We start from the raw sequence: 19,203 nt of genomic DNA on the forward strand, positions 1-19,203 counted from the left end.
CCGGTGGACAAGGCTCTGCTGTGATGCAGAGCTCCGGCCCTCCAGGCCTTGTGCCCCGCCCTCCTGCGCTTGCTTCCTGTGTTCCAGGGGCACCGGCGCTCCTGGCTTTCTTCATCACATCAGCTTGGGTCTTGCTGTGGTAATCGCTGCATTTCTGCCAGGAACCTTCTTCTCACATGACCGCATGGCTTCATTTCCTTCGAGCCTTAACTTAAACATCACCTTTTCAGCGAGACCTACTATGACCCTGTTTGCTACGGCAACCTTCCTGGCACTCCTGGTCCCCTTTGCCCTTGCTTTTGAAGGAAAAGTGTGTGTGTGTGTGTGTGTGTGTGTGTGTGTGTGTGTGTGTGTGTTGTATGGATGCATGTGTGTAGGCACATGTGTGAGGAGGTGTGTGGAGGCCAGAAGACCCCTTGGGTGCCATTCCTCAAGAACTTCACCCACTGTTTTTTTTATTTTTTATTTTTTATTTTTTTTTAATTTTTATTTATTTATTTGAGAGCAACAGACACAGAGAGAAAGACAGATAGAGGGAGAGAGAGAGAATGGGCGCGCCAGGGCTTCCAGCCTCTGCAAACGAACTCCAGACGCGTGCGCCCCCTTGTGCATCTGGCTAACGTGGGACCTGGGGAACTGAGCCTCGAACCGGGGTCCTTAGGCTTCATAGGCAAGCACTTAACCACTAAGCCATCTCTCCAGCCCTTATTTTTTTGAGAGAGAGAGAGAGAGTAAAAGCTAGAAAGAAAGAGAGAGGGAGAGGATTGGCAGTCCTCCAGCCACTATAATCGAACTCCAGACAAGTGTGCCACATTGTGTGCATGTGCGACCTTGCATGCTTTCATCAACTTGTGTGTCTGGCTTATGTAGGATCTGGGGAGTTGAACATGGGTCCTTAGGCTTCACAGGCAAGCGCCTGAACCACTAAGCCATCTCTTCAGCCCTCCACTGCTTTCTGAAAGAGGGTTTCTCATTGGCCTGGAGCTTACCAATTAAGCTAGACTGGTTGGCCAATAAGCCTGAGGGATCCTCCTGTCTCTGCCTCTCTAGCAGTAGGGTTACAGGCACGGGTAACCACACCCATCATTTATGTGGGTGCTGGGAATGGAACTCAAGTCCTTATGCTTGTGAAGCAAGCACATTACCAACTGAACTTTCTTCCAGACCTCTTGCTCTTTTTTTTTTTTTTTTTAAATAATACTCTACTTTCTGGCATAGTTTATTATGACTTCTCCTGCAAAAATGGAACCTCTGTGAGATGAGGATTTCTTTTTTCACTGTTGTATTCTGTGCACTGTTCTAGAACAGTGTCTTGTGGATATAGGCCCCAGCGTGGCTCTGTTGAATGGCTGAATAAATGAACGGTGATCACTAAGAGTATGCCAATACCACTCCACTGCCCTCCCAGGTAATCCCAAGTAATTCTGAATCTGTAGTTAACATTAACAGCTATATAAACTATTTCCAGAGTAAATTATTTCTAGAATGCAGCTATGTGAGGTATAAGTCTCATTACTCTCACTTGTTTTTAGATTGTCTTGTATCTTCATTGTTCCTTTTTTGTTTGTTTGTTTTTTGAGGTAGGATCTCTAGCTCAGGCTGACCTAGAATTCATTATGTAGTCTCAGGGTGGCCTCGAACTCACAGCGATCCTTCTACCTCTGTCTCCTGAGTGTTTTGGGATTAAAGGCGTATGTTACCATGCCAGGCTTCATTGCTCATTTTTATAAATCTTTTTATATAAAATATTGGGGCTGGGGTATAACTCAATGGTAGATCACTTGGCTAGCATTATGGAACCCTGGGTTCATTCTCCCAACACCATAAAAAAAGTGTGTCATGGGCCGGGCATGGTGGCGCACACCTTTAATCCCAGCACTTGGGAGGCAGAGGTAGGAGGATCACACAAAATATTGTAGTTAATGAGATGCCATGTGATGTTTCAGTATATGTATACATTGCATCATATTCAGATGAGGATCAGCATATCTCTCTCCTCAACCATTCATCATTTATTTATGGGGAAAGTACTTGAAAACCTGTTGCTCTATTTTTTTTTAAACATAACAGCACATCATTATTCCCTTTTGGCAACTTACTATGGAATAGAACCCCAGAACTTAGTTCTCATGTCTGATTATAACAGTACCAATTGGCCAACCTTTCTCCATCCATCTCTCTTCTCTACCTCCCCTAGCTTCTGGTAACCACAATTCTAGTCTTAACATAATGAGATCTGTCTTCTCAGATGCCACATGGGAGCGAGAGCAGGTAGGATCTGTCCTTGTACCTGGCTTACTTCTCTGGAGCAAATCACTTGGTTGAGGACTTGGGAACCATAGCTCTAAAATGAATGGATAGATGGGACTTTCCCTGGAAAAGACTCATATGTTAAAAGAACTGTACACAGAAAATATGTGTTAATGTTTTCCAAAACTGTAATGATTGGGGGTCTGTAGGAAATCCCAGTGGAGTGATGCCTCAGTCAGACTCAACTAAGGGACTCAGAGTGATTCTAGACATAGCCAGATGATAGTGATGAACTATTTTTGTTTCACTAGTAAAGTCCATTATAAAAAAAACTGTCATATCCACTTTTATGAACAGCAGAGACACATGGGCCTCAAGGTTGAGGCACTTAGACCTAAACCATCAAACTTTTTATAACAATTTATGTTCTTTTATATTTTATTTACTTATTTGAGAGTAATAAAGAGGCAGACATAAAGAGAGAGAGACAGAATGGGTGCACCAGGGCCTCTAGCCATTGCAAATGAACTTCAGATGCGGGTGCCACCTTGTGCATCTGGCTTTCATGGGTACTGGGGAATCAAACCTGAGTCCTTAGGCTTTGCAGGCAAGCACCTTAACTGCTGAGCCATCTCTCCAGCCCTAGGTGTTTTTCTTTATTTTTAATTGTGTGTGTGTGTGTGTGTGTGTGTGTGTGTACACGCATGTGCACCATAGTCTCTTGTCACTGCAAACAGAGCACCAGATTCTTATTCCACTCCTTTTGTTAGGAAATTGAACCCGGGATGACATGCTTTGCAAGCAAGCACCATTAACCACTGAGACATCTCCCCAAATCCCTGAATCCTATTTTATTTTTATTATTTATTTATTTTGTGGGGTTTTTTTTCTTTTTTCTTTTCTTTCTTTTTGGTCTCACTCTAACTCAGGCTAACCTGGAATTCACTATGTAGTATCAGGGTGGCTTCAAACTCATGGAAATCCTCCTACCTCTGCCTCCCGAGTGATGAGATTAAAGGCATGCACCACCACACCTGGCTATTTACTTTTTGTTTTTATTTTTTTTCAAGGTAGGGTCTCACTCTAGCCCAGGCTATACTAGAACTTACCCTTTTATCCCAGACTGGCCTTGAACTCACAGCAATCTACCTACCTCTGCCTTCCAAGTGCTGGGATTAAAAGTGTTTGCCACCATTCCTGGCCAATGTTGTCTTATTTATGTAGAAAAATTGAACCTGTTATTGGATATCCACCTATTTTACCTAAAGTAAAGTCTGCTTGAATTTTTCCAGGTACCCTTCAGTACATGGCACCAGAAATAATCGATAAAGGACCCCGAGGCTACGGAAAAGCAGCAGACATTTGGTCTTTGGGCTGTACAATCATCGAAATGGCCACGGGAAAGCCACCCTTTTACGAACTAGGGGAGCCACAGGCAGCCATGTTCAAGGTCACATATCATGTTATCTTGAAGACAAGGGGATAAAGGTTTTCACAGCTACTGGGTGTTATCTGTCATATTTTCTTTTTCTCTTTAAGAATGGCACCTCAGCCAACTGCTCAGATATATCCGGGTTCAGGGAGACTCACTCACTGCACACAGTGGCTCTCTAGGTCTTTGTTTTCTCCGTCCTCAAGTGAGATGCAGTGTAACTTCCTTGAGCCACTTTTGAATGACCCAGTATAACTGACATACCTGTAACTGGCTGGCAAAGGTCACTTCAGATCTTTAAGAAACAGTCTGAAAATAGAAGAATATTTTAGTGAGTTACAGTAGATCATTTGCCTAACATCTTAACACCCACCACCTTAAGAAAAAAAGAACATGTTAAATATTTTATTTATTATTTATTTATTTGACAGAGAGAGAAAGTGGGAGAAAGAGAGGGAGAAAGACAGAGAATGGGTGCACCGGGGCATCCAGCCATTGCCAATGAACTCCAGATGCATGTGCCACCTTGTGCATCTGGCTTACGTGGGTCCTGGGGAATCAAATCTGGGTCCTTTGGCTTTGAGACAAACGCCTTAACTGCTAAGCCATCCCTTGAGCCCTAAAAGAACATTTTAATCCATCCAGGCATTCAGTCAACTCAACGTTTTCCTTTATATCTCTACCATAAGAGTTTCAAAATTCCATTTTTATAAAGGGTACGCTCACCACCACAGGTACATCATCCTTCTTTTCCTATATTTCTAGCCTCTTAACTCGCCTACAAGTAGCTCTTTGGGGCGTGAGAAGCAGCCGTCACTCCACCTGCCTGTGGCTTCTTGCAGGGGGCCTGTGTTACATCCCTTTCGCCTTTGCGCAAAGTGTGGCCTACGTGAAGCTTAAAGACAAGCTGATGGGATGTGGCTGCTATGGAAATGCAGGAACGCCGCAAGGCGTGTGGGAGGCTCTGAGCTCTACTCCTGGGCCCTGAGAAAAACAAAACAAAAAAGCCAGAATGTACCCAAATCTGAGAGAGTGATGAGAGGTGCTAAGCAAGCTGTTGTTTTTCTTGTCACAAAGGGATGCCTTTCTCTCCTCTTCTTGGCTGATCTTTCAAGTTGTCACCAGTCTCGAAGATTCACTCTGGAATGCTGCTTTAGCATCCCAAGTGTGGGAAGAGAAGTAAGATCGCACGGCCTTGGACGCTGACTGACAGTGTTCAAATCCAGGTTCTAACATGGTCAGGATGTTTCAGAATTTGGGCAAATTTCTTGACCTTCTACCTCAGCTACAGAATGGGGATAAAATTGTACTTACCTAACAGGGATTTTTTTTTTTTTTTTTTACGAACATGAGAGTTAGCATATGCAAAGCACTTAGAATGCTATCTGACACAGAGGAAAGGCTGTATAACTATTATAAATATATTGCTTATGTAAAAAATGTCTATAATAACAAAAAGTTTCCTTGGAAAATTTTCTCTAAATATATGAATATGTTATTAAAAATTTTTTAGACTAGCAACAGTAAGAAGTCAATTCTAATCATGATTTTAAAAAACACTGTTTAATTTTAAAGTCCCCCACCCAAGGTAGGGTCTCAATGTAGCCCAGTCTGACCTGGAACTCACTCTGTAGTCCATGGCTGGCCTTGAACTCACATCTGTCCTCCTACTTCTGCCTCCTGAGTGCTTGGATTAAAGGTGTGTACCACCATACCCAGCTTAATTTTAAAGTATTTTAGGATAGTTTGGATATAGGCATTTTGAGATCGGAAAACATTCACAAATTGTGCAATAGGAGAAAGACATAGGCTTTAGTCCAAGCAAATAAAAGTTCAAATCAAAGATCTATCTTTTTGCATATGTATATATGTATATGCATGTTTATAAGCATGCCAGTACACGTGTGTGGGTACACATGCACATACGTGTGCATACCTGTAGAGGCCAGAGGTTGACCTCCAGTGTCTTCCTCAGTTACTCTCCACCTCATTCTTTTTGTTTGGTTGGTAGGGTCTCACTCTAGCTCAGGCTGATCTGGAATTCACTGTGTAGTCGCAAGGTGGCCTTGAACTCACAGTTTTCCTCCTCCCCCAGCCTCCGAAGTATATGCCACCATGCCTGGCTCCACCTTATTCTTAAAGACGGGCTTTTACTGCACCTGGAGCTCACTGATTAGGCTAGACAAGCTGGCTGGCGAGCCCTGACTCTCCCTGTCTTCACGTGCCCAGCACTGGGTCTGTAGGCATGTGCCATGAAGCCTGGCATTTTACATAGGTGCTTACCTGAACTCAGGTCCTCATACACACGCAGTTTACCCACTAAGTCCCCAGATACACATTCTCATGACTGTGTAACCTCACGCCTCCTGAGCTGTACTTTCTTCATTGGTGTGTGGGATAATCTTTACTAACTTGTTGGCATTATTCAGTAAAACTCATACATGAGGGCTTGAGAGATGACTCAGTGGTTATGGCCACTTTGTTTCAAAGCCCTGTGGCCCAGGTTTAGTTCCCCAGTACCCATGTAAAGCCAGAGGCATAAAGTGGCACATGTGTCTGGAGTTCAGTTGCAGTGGCAGGAGGCCCATTCACACTCTCTCTCCCTCCCCCCCCCCCCGTCTGCTTCTTTGTCTTTGTCCCTCAAATAAATAAATAAATATTTTAACATATACATGAAAAAAATCCAGTACATCATCTGGAACATAGCTATCCTGAGCAACTCAATGGTCTCAACTAAAATGTCTTTTTTGAGTGCCAACATAGTACTGCTATCTCTTTCTCTCTCTCTCTCAAGTTTTAAAGGACTGTATTATAATTTTGTAATACTATCTGCTGTCTTAAGCTAGTTACCCTTCCTGTGTTACTGGTAAAGATACAAAAGCACTATGTATGCTATCTGTAACCTACAGAAAGCACATCCCATCTCATGTGGAGAAAAGCCATGAGTAGGTTATATACATGGCTCAGTGGAAGAGCATTTGCCTAGTTCAATTTGTAGCACTGTCCAAAAAAAAAAAAAAAAAGCCTGATAGTTTTTAAAATAGTTTTATCTATTTATTTGAGAGAAAGAGGCATAAAGAACGAGAGAGAATGGGCATGCCAGGGCCTCAAGCCACTGCATGTGCCACCTTGTGCATCTGGCTTTATGTGGGTACTGGGAAATTGAACTTGGGTCCTTGGGCTTTGCATGCACGCACCTTAACTGCTGAGCTATCTCTGCAGACCTGAGCTTGTAGTTTTTGATGAAGGTTCCTTATGCAGTAGGTGACAATGATGGGACCAGGAGCTAAGGTGACGAGATGTTCACTCAGAAGACACATAGTGCACTTTCTGTTCACGCCTTAGGTGGGGATGTTTAAAGTCCACCCTGAGGTCCCAGAGTCCATGTCTGCAGAGGCCAAGGCATTCATACTGAAGTGCTTTGAACCAGACCCTGACAAGAGAGCCGGTGCCAATGACCTGCTTATTGATGAATTCTTAAAAGTCTCCAGCAAAAAGAAAAAGACGCAACCCAAGCTTTCAGGTATGAGGTCATAGGAAGAGAACATGAGTTTGAAATACGGAGTCCCAAGCTCATTCCAGAACTAATCTGCTTACAGTGTCACTGGAAATTGGTGTACACAGTGTGTTCAGACATTTGGTTCCAGTCTCAGGGAGTGTTGTGTGTCTGTTGTGTGTCTGTTTCACAAATGCTGGGACTTCACAGGGAATGATCCTCCATCACACAGAATGTAGTCAATGCATTAGCATCTAGTGCATGCCAGCAAGGGGAATCCTAAGAGAAAGGTGTGGACATGGTGGAATCTAGCCTTAGAGCTGAGATGCCATGTTACCACTAAGGGGCCACAGGATGTCACAGAATTGCTAAATTAACATGCCATCTAGGTCACGTGACCTCTTAATAGTAGCCCACAGAGATGCTTGTTATGCCTCAAAGAATATTTTTCTGAGGAATTACGAAAAGAGGGAAGAAGAGAGAAGGAGCGAGAGAAGAAGGAAGGGAGGGAGGGAGGGAGGGAGGGAGGGAGGGAGGGAGGAAGCCAGCATGTGCTTACGCTGCTGTTTGCTTTCTCCCCACAGCTCTCTCGACGGGATCAAATGGTGAGTTGGTTTTTGCCATTGCCCATTGGGCTGCAACTAGCATGCCAAGTGATAAGCCACACAGCTCCCATAAATAGCTTGTTTCACCATCACCTCTTGCTCACGTAGGAGGCGTCTATTAGGAATGCAGCTGCAAGCCTGGCTTGGCTCAGAGCGTTGCCATGAGGGAGGCCAACATGAGTGCTCCCTAAAATGCAAGATGGTGACTGTGTTTTTGGACTCTTCAGTTTGAATCAAGACCGTGCTTTCTTTTTTCAAGGTTTTTATCTATTTACTTTTTTTTTTTTTTTTTTTTTGTATTTAGAGGTATGGTCTTATTCTTGCTCACGCTGACCTTAAATTCACTATGTATTCTCAGGGTGGCCTTGAACTCATGGCGATCCTCCTACCTCTGCCTCCCGAGTGCTGGGATTAAAGGCATGCACCACCATGCCCGGCTCTTTTTAAAAATAATTTTTTTATTTATATTGGACTGGAGAGATGGGTTAGCAGTTAAGCACTTGCTTATGAAGCCTGAGGACCCCGGTTCGAGGCTTGATTCCCCAGGACGCAAGTTAGCCAGATGCACGAGGGAGCACATGTGTCTGGAGTTTGTTTGCAGTGTCTGGAGGTACTGACACACCCATTCTCTCTCTCTCTCTCTCTCTATCTGCCTCTTTCACCCTCTCTATCTGTCACTCTCAAATAAATAGATATTTTAGTTAAGAGAGAAAGACAGGGAAAGGGGCAGATAGAGAGAGCAGGCACTCCAGGGCCTCGAGCCACTGCAAACAAACTCCAGATGCTTGTGCCACCTCGTGCATCTGGCTTATGTGGGTACTGGGGAATTGAACCTGGGTCCTAAGGCTTTGCAGGCAAGCACCTTAACCACTAAGCCATCTCTCTGGGCCCCGTGCTTTCTTATCTGAGAGTCATTTGGCCACCTACTGACTTTCTTGTGGGAAATGTCAGCACCATCTACCTGCTTCTGTGCATTCTACTGGAGTGGTCAGGGGTTGTGTTTTCATTTGCTCAAGTCTGCTTTGGAAGCTCATAAGCAGCCAGGAAAGTTGATTTGCTCCCAAGATCAACAAAAATGCTGCAAAGAATGATAAAAGAGCATGGTTTTGATTTTGGTAGGTGAGACAAGTGGTGGTAGAAGTGTTTTGATATCGTGTGTGTGTGTGTGTGTGTGTGTGTGTGTGTGTGTGTGTGTGTCTGTCTGTCTGTCCTTGGTGATACGGAAGGCAGGGCTTTGCAGGTCTCTCAGATGCCTCAAAACTGGTCATCCCAGGAGAGATGGCTTAGCGGTTAAGGCATTTGCCTGAAAAGCCAGAGGACCCGGGTTCAGTTGCTCAGGACCCACGTAAGCCAGATGCACAAGGGGGCGCATGTGTCTGAAGTTCATTTGCAGCGGCTGGAGGCCCTGGTGTGCCCATTCTCTCTCTCCCTCTCTCTGTCTCTTTCTCTCTCTCTCAAATAAATAAATAAATAAATAATACAATTAATTAAAAAAAAAAAACTGGTCAGCCCAGAGTACAGGCCTATTCATTGTGGTATCCTGGGCACAGCCCTTCCATTTTGCCTTGTACAATTGGGAGAGGGGGTTGGATGTCAAGATGAGGAGAGGCAGGCTTCACCCCACCTTCTCCCTTCTCCTAGGGTGAGGAAGGCAGAATCTGCATTTTCACCAGGTACAGCCTGCAGCGCTGCTCGGCTCCCTGAGACGCCTGCATTGGTGTTACATAAAGGTGGTTTCTGGTCCCTGCGGGCCACTGTCTAGATAGATCTGTGACATGCAGCAGCTTACTTGTTTCAGCTGTCGCTGTGCTGGGAACGGTACCTACTTCCCAGCCTTGATTCTGAGAATAAAATAATATCCTGAAAGAGCCTGGGAGCTGTGCCCACAAACTCAGTCCGGATTACTTGGTCCCTTCCCCGTGGCATGGCTTTCATTCACAGGAAACATTCCTGCCATGCACACCTCTGACTGCGGTGCTCTCCTAGGAGCTGAGAGGCTCTGCCCACGGTCTTTCCAGAGAGCATGCGCCTCACACTGAGGGTGACCTGGAAGGTTCTCTGCTGCAAGCTGGTCAGCTGTGGCTCCCCATACCTGCCCACTCCCTCTGTGCTCGAGGCACTTCCACAGGAAATGTGGACTCTGCTGCTTTTTAGTCTAACCTCAGCTAACACATTACAGGATCTTAAGAAGTTTTAGGGACTGGAGAGATGGCTTAGTGGTTAAGTGCTTGCCTGTGAAGCCTAAAGACCCTGATTCGAGGCTTGATTCCCCAGAATCCACATTAGCCAGATGCACAAGGGGGCCCACACATCTGGAGTTCATTTGCAGTGGCTGGAGGCCCTGGCGCGCCCATTCTCTACCTCTCTCTCTCTCTCTCTCTATCTGTGTGTGTGTGTGTGTGTGTCTGTCTGTCTGTGTGTCTGTTGCTCTCAAATAAATAAATAAAATAAACAAAAAATATTTTTAAAAAATTGTAGACCAGCCAGGCATGGTGGCGCACGCCTTTAATCCCAGCACTCGGGAGGCAGAGGTAGGAGGATCGCTGTGAGTTCAAGGCCACTCTGAGACTCCATAGTGAATTCCAGGTCAGCCTGGGCTAGAATGAGACCCTACCTCAAAAAAAAAACAAAAAACAAAAAACATTAAGAATTATAGACCACAGTGAGCAGATCTCTTGCCCTTTTCCTGAAGATCCTCTGATTCTCCTCAGAAAGATAGTCTTCAGGTCCCCTGAATTCTCTGCCCCTTACATGCCCTGGGGATTATTCCTCCCTGGTCTAGCCCCTTACCTGTGACAGGAATGTAAAGACAGGAGGTTGGTTTAGCTCACTGTTCTGCACGTCCAAGAGCTTGGCACCAGAGTACGCTTCACACTTAGTGACAGCTTCCTTGTTGGTGGCAGCTCTCTGCAGATCCCCCAAGAAGTGTATGGTAACACATGGCTCCAGGCCAGAGGGAGCTCACCTTTGTAACAAAGCCCCTCTCTTAACAGCCCATCAACCCACTAATCCCTGAGTGGCTTGCTTCAATCATGACAACACAGCCCTGTGATCCTCTCACTCTTAATGGTGCCATTTCTTAATCTCTTACAATGTGCCTTAGATTTTAATGTGTGTTTTGGTGGGACACCCAAACCATAGCACATGACCTCTAATTCCAAAAGCTCTCTAATAGCCACACACTGACTCAAAGATTTAAGCAAGTCACTTCAACTTAAATATTCATTATGTATTTACTGTGTACACAGGAAATATGCTAGGCCCTGAACATGTAATGATGGTAAAAGCAGAGCTCCTGACTTGTTGTTCTTTTAGGGGAGACACAAAGGAAAATTCAGCTACTCCACTGCATCATTTAGTCTCTAGGGAGAGAGTTGCAAAGGTGTAGAGGTTTTCACAGTCAGTCCCCATGACCACAGGCTTCGTAGTATTTGGCAAGAAACTGGCTCCTGGAAACAGTGTGGTGATATCTCCACCATAAGCATGGGCACCCCTTTCGACCCTCTTCTGACCCCTTACTGTAGAAGGCGTCTCTCTTCCTTCAGAACCCTCCAGTGTCTTCTGTCATGAACTGATCTTCCCCTACACCTCCTCGGCTAACACAAACTTTTTAAAAAAATTTTTTTTAATTTTTATTTATTTATTTGAGAGAAAGAGAAATAAGCAGAGAGACACAGAGAGAGAGAGAGAATGGGTGCATCAGGGCCTCTAACTCCTGCAAAGTCCAGATGCATGCACCACCTTGTGCATCTGGTTTTGTGGGTCCTGGGGAATCGAACCTATGTCCTTTGGCTTTGCAGGCAATTGCCTTAATTGCTAAGCAATCTCTCCAGCCCAATACTCACTTATTTTTTGCTCCTGTCACAGCTTACATGTCATGAAGTAAGGTGACTCCATATCTTTTTATTTCTGACAGCTCAGTGTCTTCCTTTCCACTCAATCCCTAACCACGGACTTTTCTCAAAATATTGGTGTTGTGAAGGGCCAGGTTCTATGTCCTCCTCTCATCTTTTCCTAAATTATGCCATCCTTCATTTTATATCTAGTGAGGCAGTGAGTGACTAAGGTCACACTCCTAGCCCAGTCTTTTCATAACCAATTGTCCTTTTCATTTTGCAAATTCAAACATCAAATAACATCCCTTGCTTACTAAAAAGAAGTTTCCCCGTTAGCCTGAATTTTCTCTCATCATGATCTATGAATAGTTGATGATCAATTCATTGTTGTGAGCCAGAAACCTTGGGGTCATTTTTTATTTCTCATCTGATACCCCTCACTTCAATCTATATAGTCCTGTGGGCCACCTTCAAAAAGTCTGCAATGAGTACTGTATGTTGGATGAATGAATCTTGGGCCAAGCAGAGAAGAGTCAACCTACAATCAGGTTCATTGATCTCAGATCAGAGCTGTGCATGCAAGGTAACAGCACCTGCATGTCCATGTCATTCCAAGGTGAGCCCTAATGACAGGCATTGTGTTCTGTCCTTAAACACCTACACTTTTACCTCATGAGACCTCCTTTTAGGTAGTGCGTATCCATAGCAACTTTAAAATTCACAGCTAGTACATAGGTCCTCTATTACTGGGTAATCAAACCATATCACAAGACCAAAGAGGTTAAAAAAGAAAATAGGACAGTTCAAGGCCTCACTCCCTTTTTAAAAAAAATTGTTTATTTTTATTTATTTATTTGAGAGCAACAGACAGAGAGAGAAAGAGGCAGAGAGAGCATGAGAGAGAGAGAGAGAATGGGTGCACCAGGGCCTCCAGCCACTGTTAACATACTCCAGATGCATGCACCACCTTGTGCATCTGGCTCACATGGGTACTGGGTAATCGAGCCTCAAACCAGGGTCCTTAGGCTTCACAGAAAAGCACTTAACCATTAAGCCATCTCTCCAGCTCTTCACTGCCTTCTTTAGATGATCACACACATCTTTTTTTTTTTTTTTTTTTTTTTTTTGGTTTTTCAAGGTAGGGTTTCACTCTAGCTGAGGCTGTCCTGGATTTCACTATGGAGTCTCAGGGTGGCCTTGAACTCATGGTGATCCTCCTACCTATGCCTCCCGAGTGCTGGGATTAAAGACATGTGCCACCACGCCGGCAGATCACACACATCTTCACATGCATTGGATACCCAGTAGAAATGCCATATGTGGCAGTGTTCTAAATAGAATGAATCTGTTTGTTCCCAATTATCATCATACTGTTTCTGCAGTATAAATGATTGATGCTGCCTTTTGTTTTTGGAGACAGAGTCTCACTATTAAGTCCAGGCTGGCCTGGAACTCTCCATTCTTCTGTCTCAGCCTCCCACGTGCTAACACTATAAGCAATGCCTGGATAAATCAAATTTTTACTAACGTGGCATAGCTGCCTCTTAAATATTTGCTCCTGAGAACTGTTTTAGTAGCATTTTTTACATCATAATGCTTATACTAGAAAATGTGGGAAAAAGGTTGGAGAGATGGCTTAGCAGTTAAGGTGCTTACCTGCAAAGCCAAAGGACACAGGTTCAATTCCCCAGTACCCATGTAAAACTGGATACACAAGGTGGCACATGCATCTGGAGTTTGTTTGAAGTGGCTAGAGGCCCTAGAGTGCCCATTCTCTCTATCTGCTTGCTAATTAATAAATAAAAAATGGTTTTAAAGAAATGAAAAAAAATTGGAAGAAAAGTCACATCTTCTAGAAAGAACTGCCATGAATAGTACTTCATATTTTTGTATATCTTCTGATGGTTATGTATGGAATATAGAACAACACACATGGTGATGAGGTCAAGAATCTGAAAATAGTTGCAGGATTAGAAGGCAGAAAGGAAGATGAAGGACTGTTTAGTTGTCGGATATTTATTAATCAGGTCATACACTCCTAACAGCACACCATCTATAAGGGGCACGTCATCTGACTGTCCCCCCCATTAGTCATCATTGACTTGCAGTCACCATGATTGGGGACAGGGACAATGGTCACTAAGGTTTTTGAGATAGTTTCCACCTCAACCCAGCTTAAAAGGAGTGAAAATGGGTTTCTAGGCAACTGCAGATTTCTTTTTTATATAACTTTTACACCTGCCTTTTTTAGTAAAAGATGTTTGTAGCACTGAGATATTCAAAAATGTTTCTGGGAAAAAAAAAATTATCCTTTTCAAAACCAGTGTTTGACGAATCTAGGCAACTCCTATTGTTCTCCCATAGTCTCCATGCAAATAAAACAGAAGCCCGTGCTGGCTGTGGAGCCCTGTTGTCTGACAACCAGGAAAGGGCGCATAGACCACCTAATCCCTCAGTTGCCAAGATTGTATTGGCAAAACATGCTTTTTCTCTGCCTCCTCGAGCCCAGTGAAATGTGTGACAGTCGACATGTTTGTTATAAGTAGAATGGCTTGGAGCAGGTGCTTTAGACCAGTAGGGATCCCACTCCCCACTTCTTTTCAGAGAAGCCCCAAGATGGTAAGATGGACCCTCATGTAAGAGCTCTGACAGACATGGTCCAAGTCTTGTGCATACTGTGCTGTTTTTTCTCTATGACAACTGACACCTATAAAAAAAAATCACTTTATATCATCAATAAAAATGAGGGGATGGGAGGGCTGGAGGGATGGCTTAGAGGTTAAGGCATTTGCTTGCAAAGCCAAAGGACCCAGATTCGATTCTGCAGGACCCATGTTAGCCAGATACACAAGGGGGCGCACACGTCTGGAGTTCGTTTGCAGTGGCTGGAGGCCCTGCCGTGCCCATTCTCTCTCTTTCTCCCTCTTTCTCTGTCAAATAAATAAATAAAATATATTTTTAAATGAGGGGAAGGGGCTGGAGAGATGGCTCAGTGGCTAAGGTGCTTGCCTTCAAAGCCAAAGGACCCAGGTTCAATTCCCCAGGACCCTCATAAGTAAGATGCACAAGGTGGCACATGTCTGGAGTTCATTTGCAGTGGCCAGAGGCCCTGGCGTTCTCCTATTTCTCTGTCTGTCTCTGTCTCTCTCTGCCTCTTTCTCTCTCTCTCTCTCTCTCTCAAATAAATTTTAAAACAAATAACAAGGTTAGGCCAGGTGTGCTGGCACATGCTGTTAATCCCAGCACTCAGGAGGCAAAGGTAGGATTGCTGTGGATTCGAGGCCAGCGTAAGACTACATAGTGAATTCCAGATCAGCCTGGACTAGAGCGAGACCCCATCTCAAAAATCAATGAGGTTAGAACCCAAGACCCTCTGAGCCTGCTGTTCGACTCTTTGACACCCTGAGAGAAATTCCTGTCGGGGCTTGGGAGGCCTGGGTTATATGGAGCCAGGGAGGGACCATGGCCACAGATCCAGCTTCTGACATGGCGTAATTCTGCCATTCGCCTGCCATGACAAGGGACACCAGTCCTTTCCACCAGGCGTGCTGATAAGCGTGTGGAAGCATCCAGTGCCCTTGTCCCCTCCTCTCGCCCCGGCAGAGTATCTTCGGAGCATCTCCCTGCCCGTCCCGGTGCTCGTGGAAGACACGAGCAGCAGCAGCGAGCACGGCTCCGTCTCACCCGACGCAGAGCTGAAGGTGGACCCCTTCTCCTTCAAAACCAGAGCCAAGTCCTGCGGAGAAAAGGATGTGAAAGGAATGCGGACACTGTTTTTGGGGTAAAGGCCTGACTTCCTTTGGGTGAAAGATGCGCTTCGTGAAGTGTGTCAGTTTATAAAGAAAACTGTGACTTAACGCTTGTACCCGTTATCATAGCATTCCAGATGAAAACTTTGAGGATCACAGTGCCCCCCCTTCCCCTGAGGAAAAAGACTCGGGATTCTTTATGCTAAGGAAGGACAGCGAGAGAAGAGCTACTCTTCACCGGATCCTGACAGAAGACCAAGACAAGATTGTGAGGAACTTAATGGAATCCCTAGCTCAGGTAAGATCTCAGGGGTACCTGGCTTCCTAAAGTTAACATATAAGATGGATGGATGGATGGAAGACAGATAAGATAGATATCTTCAAGTTTATGTTTTGAAATAGGATTTTCACAGTTGCCCAGTCTGGCCTTAAACTCCTGGGCTTAAGCTCTCCTCCTATCTCAATCTGCTGATTATCTGGGATTACAATTGTGCATCACCAAACCCAACCAAACTTTATATATTTTTCATAGTTTTCTAACTGTATGGGATTGTCGCAGTTGATCTGGAAGCAGGAGGAAGCTGTCATGCCCACAGTGATAAGCTACCTTCCTTTATCCCTCTGTTCCTTCTTTCCTTCCTTTCTGGTTTTTGTTTGTTTGTTTTTTGGTTTGGGGTTTTTTTTTTTTTTTTTGTATTTTTAAGGGGAAGAGGGAACTTACAGAATTGGTATCTACATTTCTACTTGACAAAATGTTGATAGTAGAAGACTGTAAGACACTAGTGTATGCATGCTTTTTTAACTAATTAGTGCATATTTATGACACAGAATGCTCTGCTTCCTTGTATCATTTTTACATGTGTATCTTAGGTACTTTGCAGAAATAAATTTTGTTTGGGAGCTTCCACCTAGTTCCTACTCCTTTTAAATTTTTTAAAACTTTTGTTGATTTTTATTAATTTGAGAGCAACAGACAGAGGGAAAAAGAGACAGAGAGAGAGACTGGGCGCACCAGAGCCTCCAGCTACTGCAAACGAACTCCAGGCACATGCGGCCCCTTGTGCATCTGGCTAACATGGGTCCTGGGGAATCGAGCCTCAAACCGGGGTCCTTAGGCTTCACAGGCAGGCACTTAACTGCTAAGCCATCTCTCCAGTCCTAGTTCCTACTCTTTTACTCTTCATTTTTTTCTTCCTCCAGTCAATAAACAAGCATGGAGCCCCATGTATTGCTGATTCTGAGCAGCTACCTGTCAGTCCTCTGAACATCTGGAAACATCAGTTAATGCAACATTCCCCCCCCCCACACACACACACGCTTATGAGGTCATTACATTTAAGTGGGGTTATGGATAGCAGTCAGTCAACGAGGGAGTGTGGCAGAATTCATGTGTGCTGTGAAAAAAATAAAAACAACAAAGCTTGCTGATGAAACTACAGTTCTGTGGTGTATTAGCTTGCTAGGGTTGCCATAGCACAATGCCTCAGACTAGCTAGGGTGCCTTGCAGGACAGAGACATTTCTTTCTTTCCTCAATTCTAAAGGCTCAATGTCCAGATCGAGGTATTTGCTTGATTTTAAAGGCTCTCTCCTTGGCTGCTGATGGCCGCCCTTGCACTGAACCCGGGCATCCTCTTGTTCCTGTGTATGAGCACCTCTGTGGCCATTCTATGTTTTAGAAAGACCCGACTCCAGTTGGACCCTTATGATGTCACTCAGCCTTAGTGACCCGTTTAAAGGCTCTGTCTTCGAACACTTACCTTGGGAGTTGGGGCTTCAGTATGTGAATAATGGGGATGTATTTCAGTCCATACTTGGGAAAGTATGTTCCCTGGGATTCTGTTTTACAGACAGGAGGAAAACTCTCTTCCCAAATCTGCACCAGGGAAAATGGGGTTTTGCTCAGTTCCAAGCTGCTGTTGGAAATGGAGGGGGAGTGTAAGCTACTGTGGACACAAGCTTTCCATCGACATGCTCGGTCCCCAGTACAGCAGTTGTCACCCTATTAGTCCTGTGAGCATCAGGGACGTGATCAGCTGTCCTTCAGCCCTTCATGACCATTGTGAGCTTGGTCCTGGGCAAACAGCTGCACAGAGGGCAGAGATGAAGGGATGATGTAGGCTGATGGTTTGTCTCAGTCTGTGAGTTGACATGTCCTCATGTTTTAACAGGATGGAAATGGAGCAGAGCTTCCTTGGCTCTTACCATATAGCCCCAGTTTGTCTGTGCCTGCAGATCCCAATAAGCCCTCTGAGCTGTGTTTTGAATTTGAACATTTTGTCACCTTAGAGATTCCATTATGCCCACTTCTTTAGATCCTATAAGAGGATCTACAAAGCCATGTGTGTGCTACTAGGGACTTGGTAGAGAGGGAACTGAAATGAATGGACCCTGTAATTTATGTGACAATGGCCCAAGAACAAGGTCTTCTGGAATGAAAGGCAGAAAGGCCTCTAAGCTGTGATAGGGTGACTGTCAAGGATGCTGCACATACTCACAATGATCAATCAGGAATAGAAAGCAACAATATCTCTCAAAAGGAAGAGAGGGCTGGGGAGATGGCTCAGTGGGTAAAGTATTTGCCATGCAAGTCTGAGTACCTGAGTTCAGATCCCTAAACCCCATATAAAAGCCCCAGCCACAAGATACCATCCACTTCTGTAATCCCATCATGCCTAGGGCTAGAAGGAAGGCAGAGACAGAAGAATTTCCCAGCAGCTCACAGACCAGTTAGCCTAGTGAATGGAGCAGTGAGCAGTGTGCAGACTGGTCTCAAACAAGGTCTAACGTGAGGCCCAACACCCAGACGTTGTCTTCTGACCTCTGTATGCACACATGCCCAACCCCCCCCCCACATACCATGGCTCACACATACCTCATTCATATATGAACACACATTCATGCGTATCAAAACACATCATAGACACACACATGCACACAAAAAAAGAAACCAAGTTTATGGTCTAGAGAGATTGCTCAGTGGTTTAAAGTACTTGCTTGCAAATCCTGGCAGCCTGGATTTGATTCCCCAGTGTGTAAGCCAGATGCTCATTAATGACGGTCCATGAATGAGTTAACATGGAGAGATGGGAGCTTGGGTAGCTGAATGAAGTAGCTTGGATAGGAATCATTTCTCCAGGAGAGGGTGTTCCCTCGTGGGACAACCACACACACATCCAAAACTAGAAGCAACATGTTTTTCTGTTGTGAAAACAAACCTAATGTTGGAAATAAATGTTTGCTATCTGAGCTGTTGGCAAATGTGTAGCTGATTTTTCACTAAGATAAGCTTTCAGTTTCTGAATAACTCACATTTTTCTTCTTGGAAATATTTTCATGGTGTTATGATTTTGTCTGTGAATCTTTACTTTGGGTATAATTTACTTTATGGCAAGAAGAAAAATAACAGGTTATAATTGTTCTCAGTGTGATTTAAAAATGTTCTCTTAATGGCAGCTTTGAAGCCACTCAATATAATCTTTTCTCATGACAACATAAACAGAGGACTGAGCTCCCAAATTAAAATATATGCAGAGAAAGAATGTGAGAATTTTTTTTAAAATAGAATTCTAGTAATCTCAATTTTCACAACCCAGTTGATAGTTTTAATAATGCAGTAAGAGGGGCCGGGGAGATGGTCCAGTTAATAAAGCACTTTCCATACAAGCGTGAGGACTGGAAGTTCAGATCCCTGGCACCACATAAATGCCATGTGGCCCCCAGGGAGAGCTGGGTAGCTAGATTAGTGAAATCCATGAGCCCCGGGTTCAAGCGAGAGACCCTGCCTCAGTAAGGAAGGTGGAGAGACACCTGATGTCATCCTCTAGCCTCCACAG

General features: G+C 44.5%; 1 protein-coding gene across 1 annotated transcript in view; it reads left to right on the forward strand.

The window, feature by feature from the left end:
• The window catches only part of Map3k5 (mitogen-activated protein kinase kinase kinase 5), a 280,474-nt gene that overhangs the window by 231,788 nt on the left and 29,483 nt on the right, over nt 1-19,203 (forward strand). Inside the window, exons 19-23 of the mRNA XM_045158755.1 lie at nt 3,543-3,700; nt 7,028-7,205; nt 7,763-7,783; nt 15,223-15,400; nt 15,498-15,666. Of these exons, the coding sequence (XP_045014690.1) occupies nt 3,543-3,700; nt 7,028-7,205; nt 7,763-7,783; nt 15,223-15,400; nt 15,498-15,666 (704 nt within the window). The remainder of the gene's footprint in view (nt 1-3,542; nt 3,701-7,027; nt 7,206-7,762; nt 7,784-15,222; nt 15,401-15,497; nt 15,667-19,203) is intronic.

Source organism: Jaculus jaculus, chromosome 9, assembly GCF_020740685.1.
Source record: "Jaculus jaculus isolate mJacJac1 chromosome 9, mJacJac1.mat.Y.cur, whole genome shotgun sequence".
NCBI classification, from domain to species: domain Eukaryota; kingdom Metazoa; phylum Chordata; class Mammalia; order Rodentia; family Dipodidae; genus Jaculus; species Jaculus jaculus.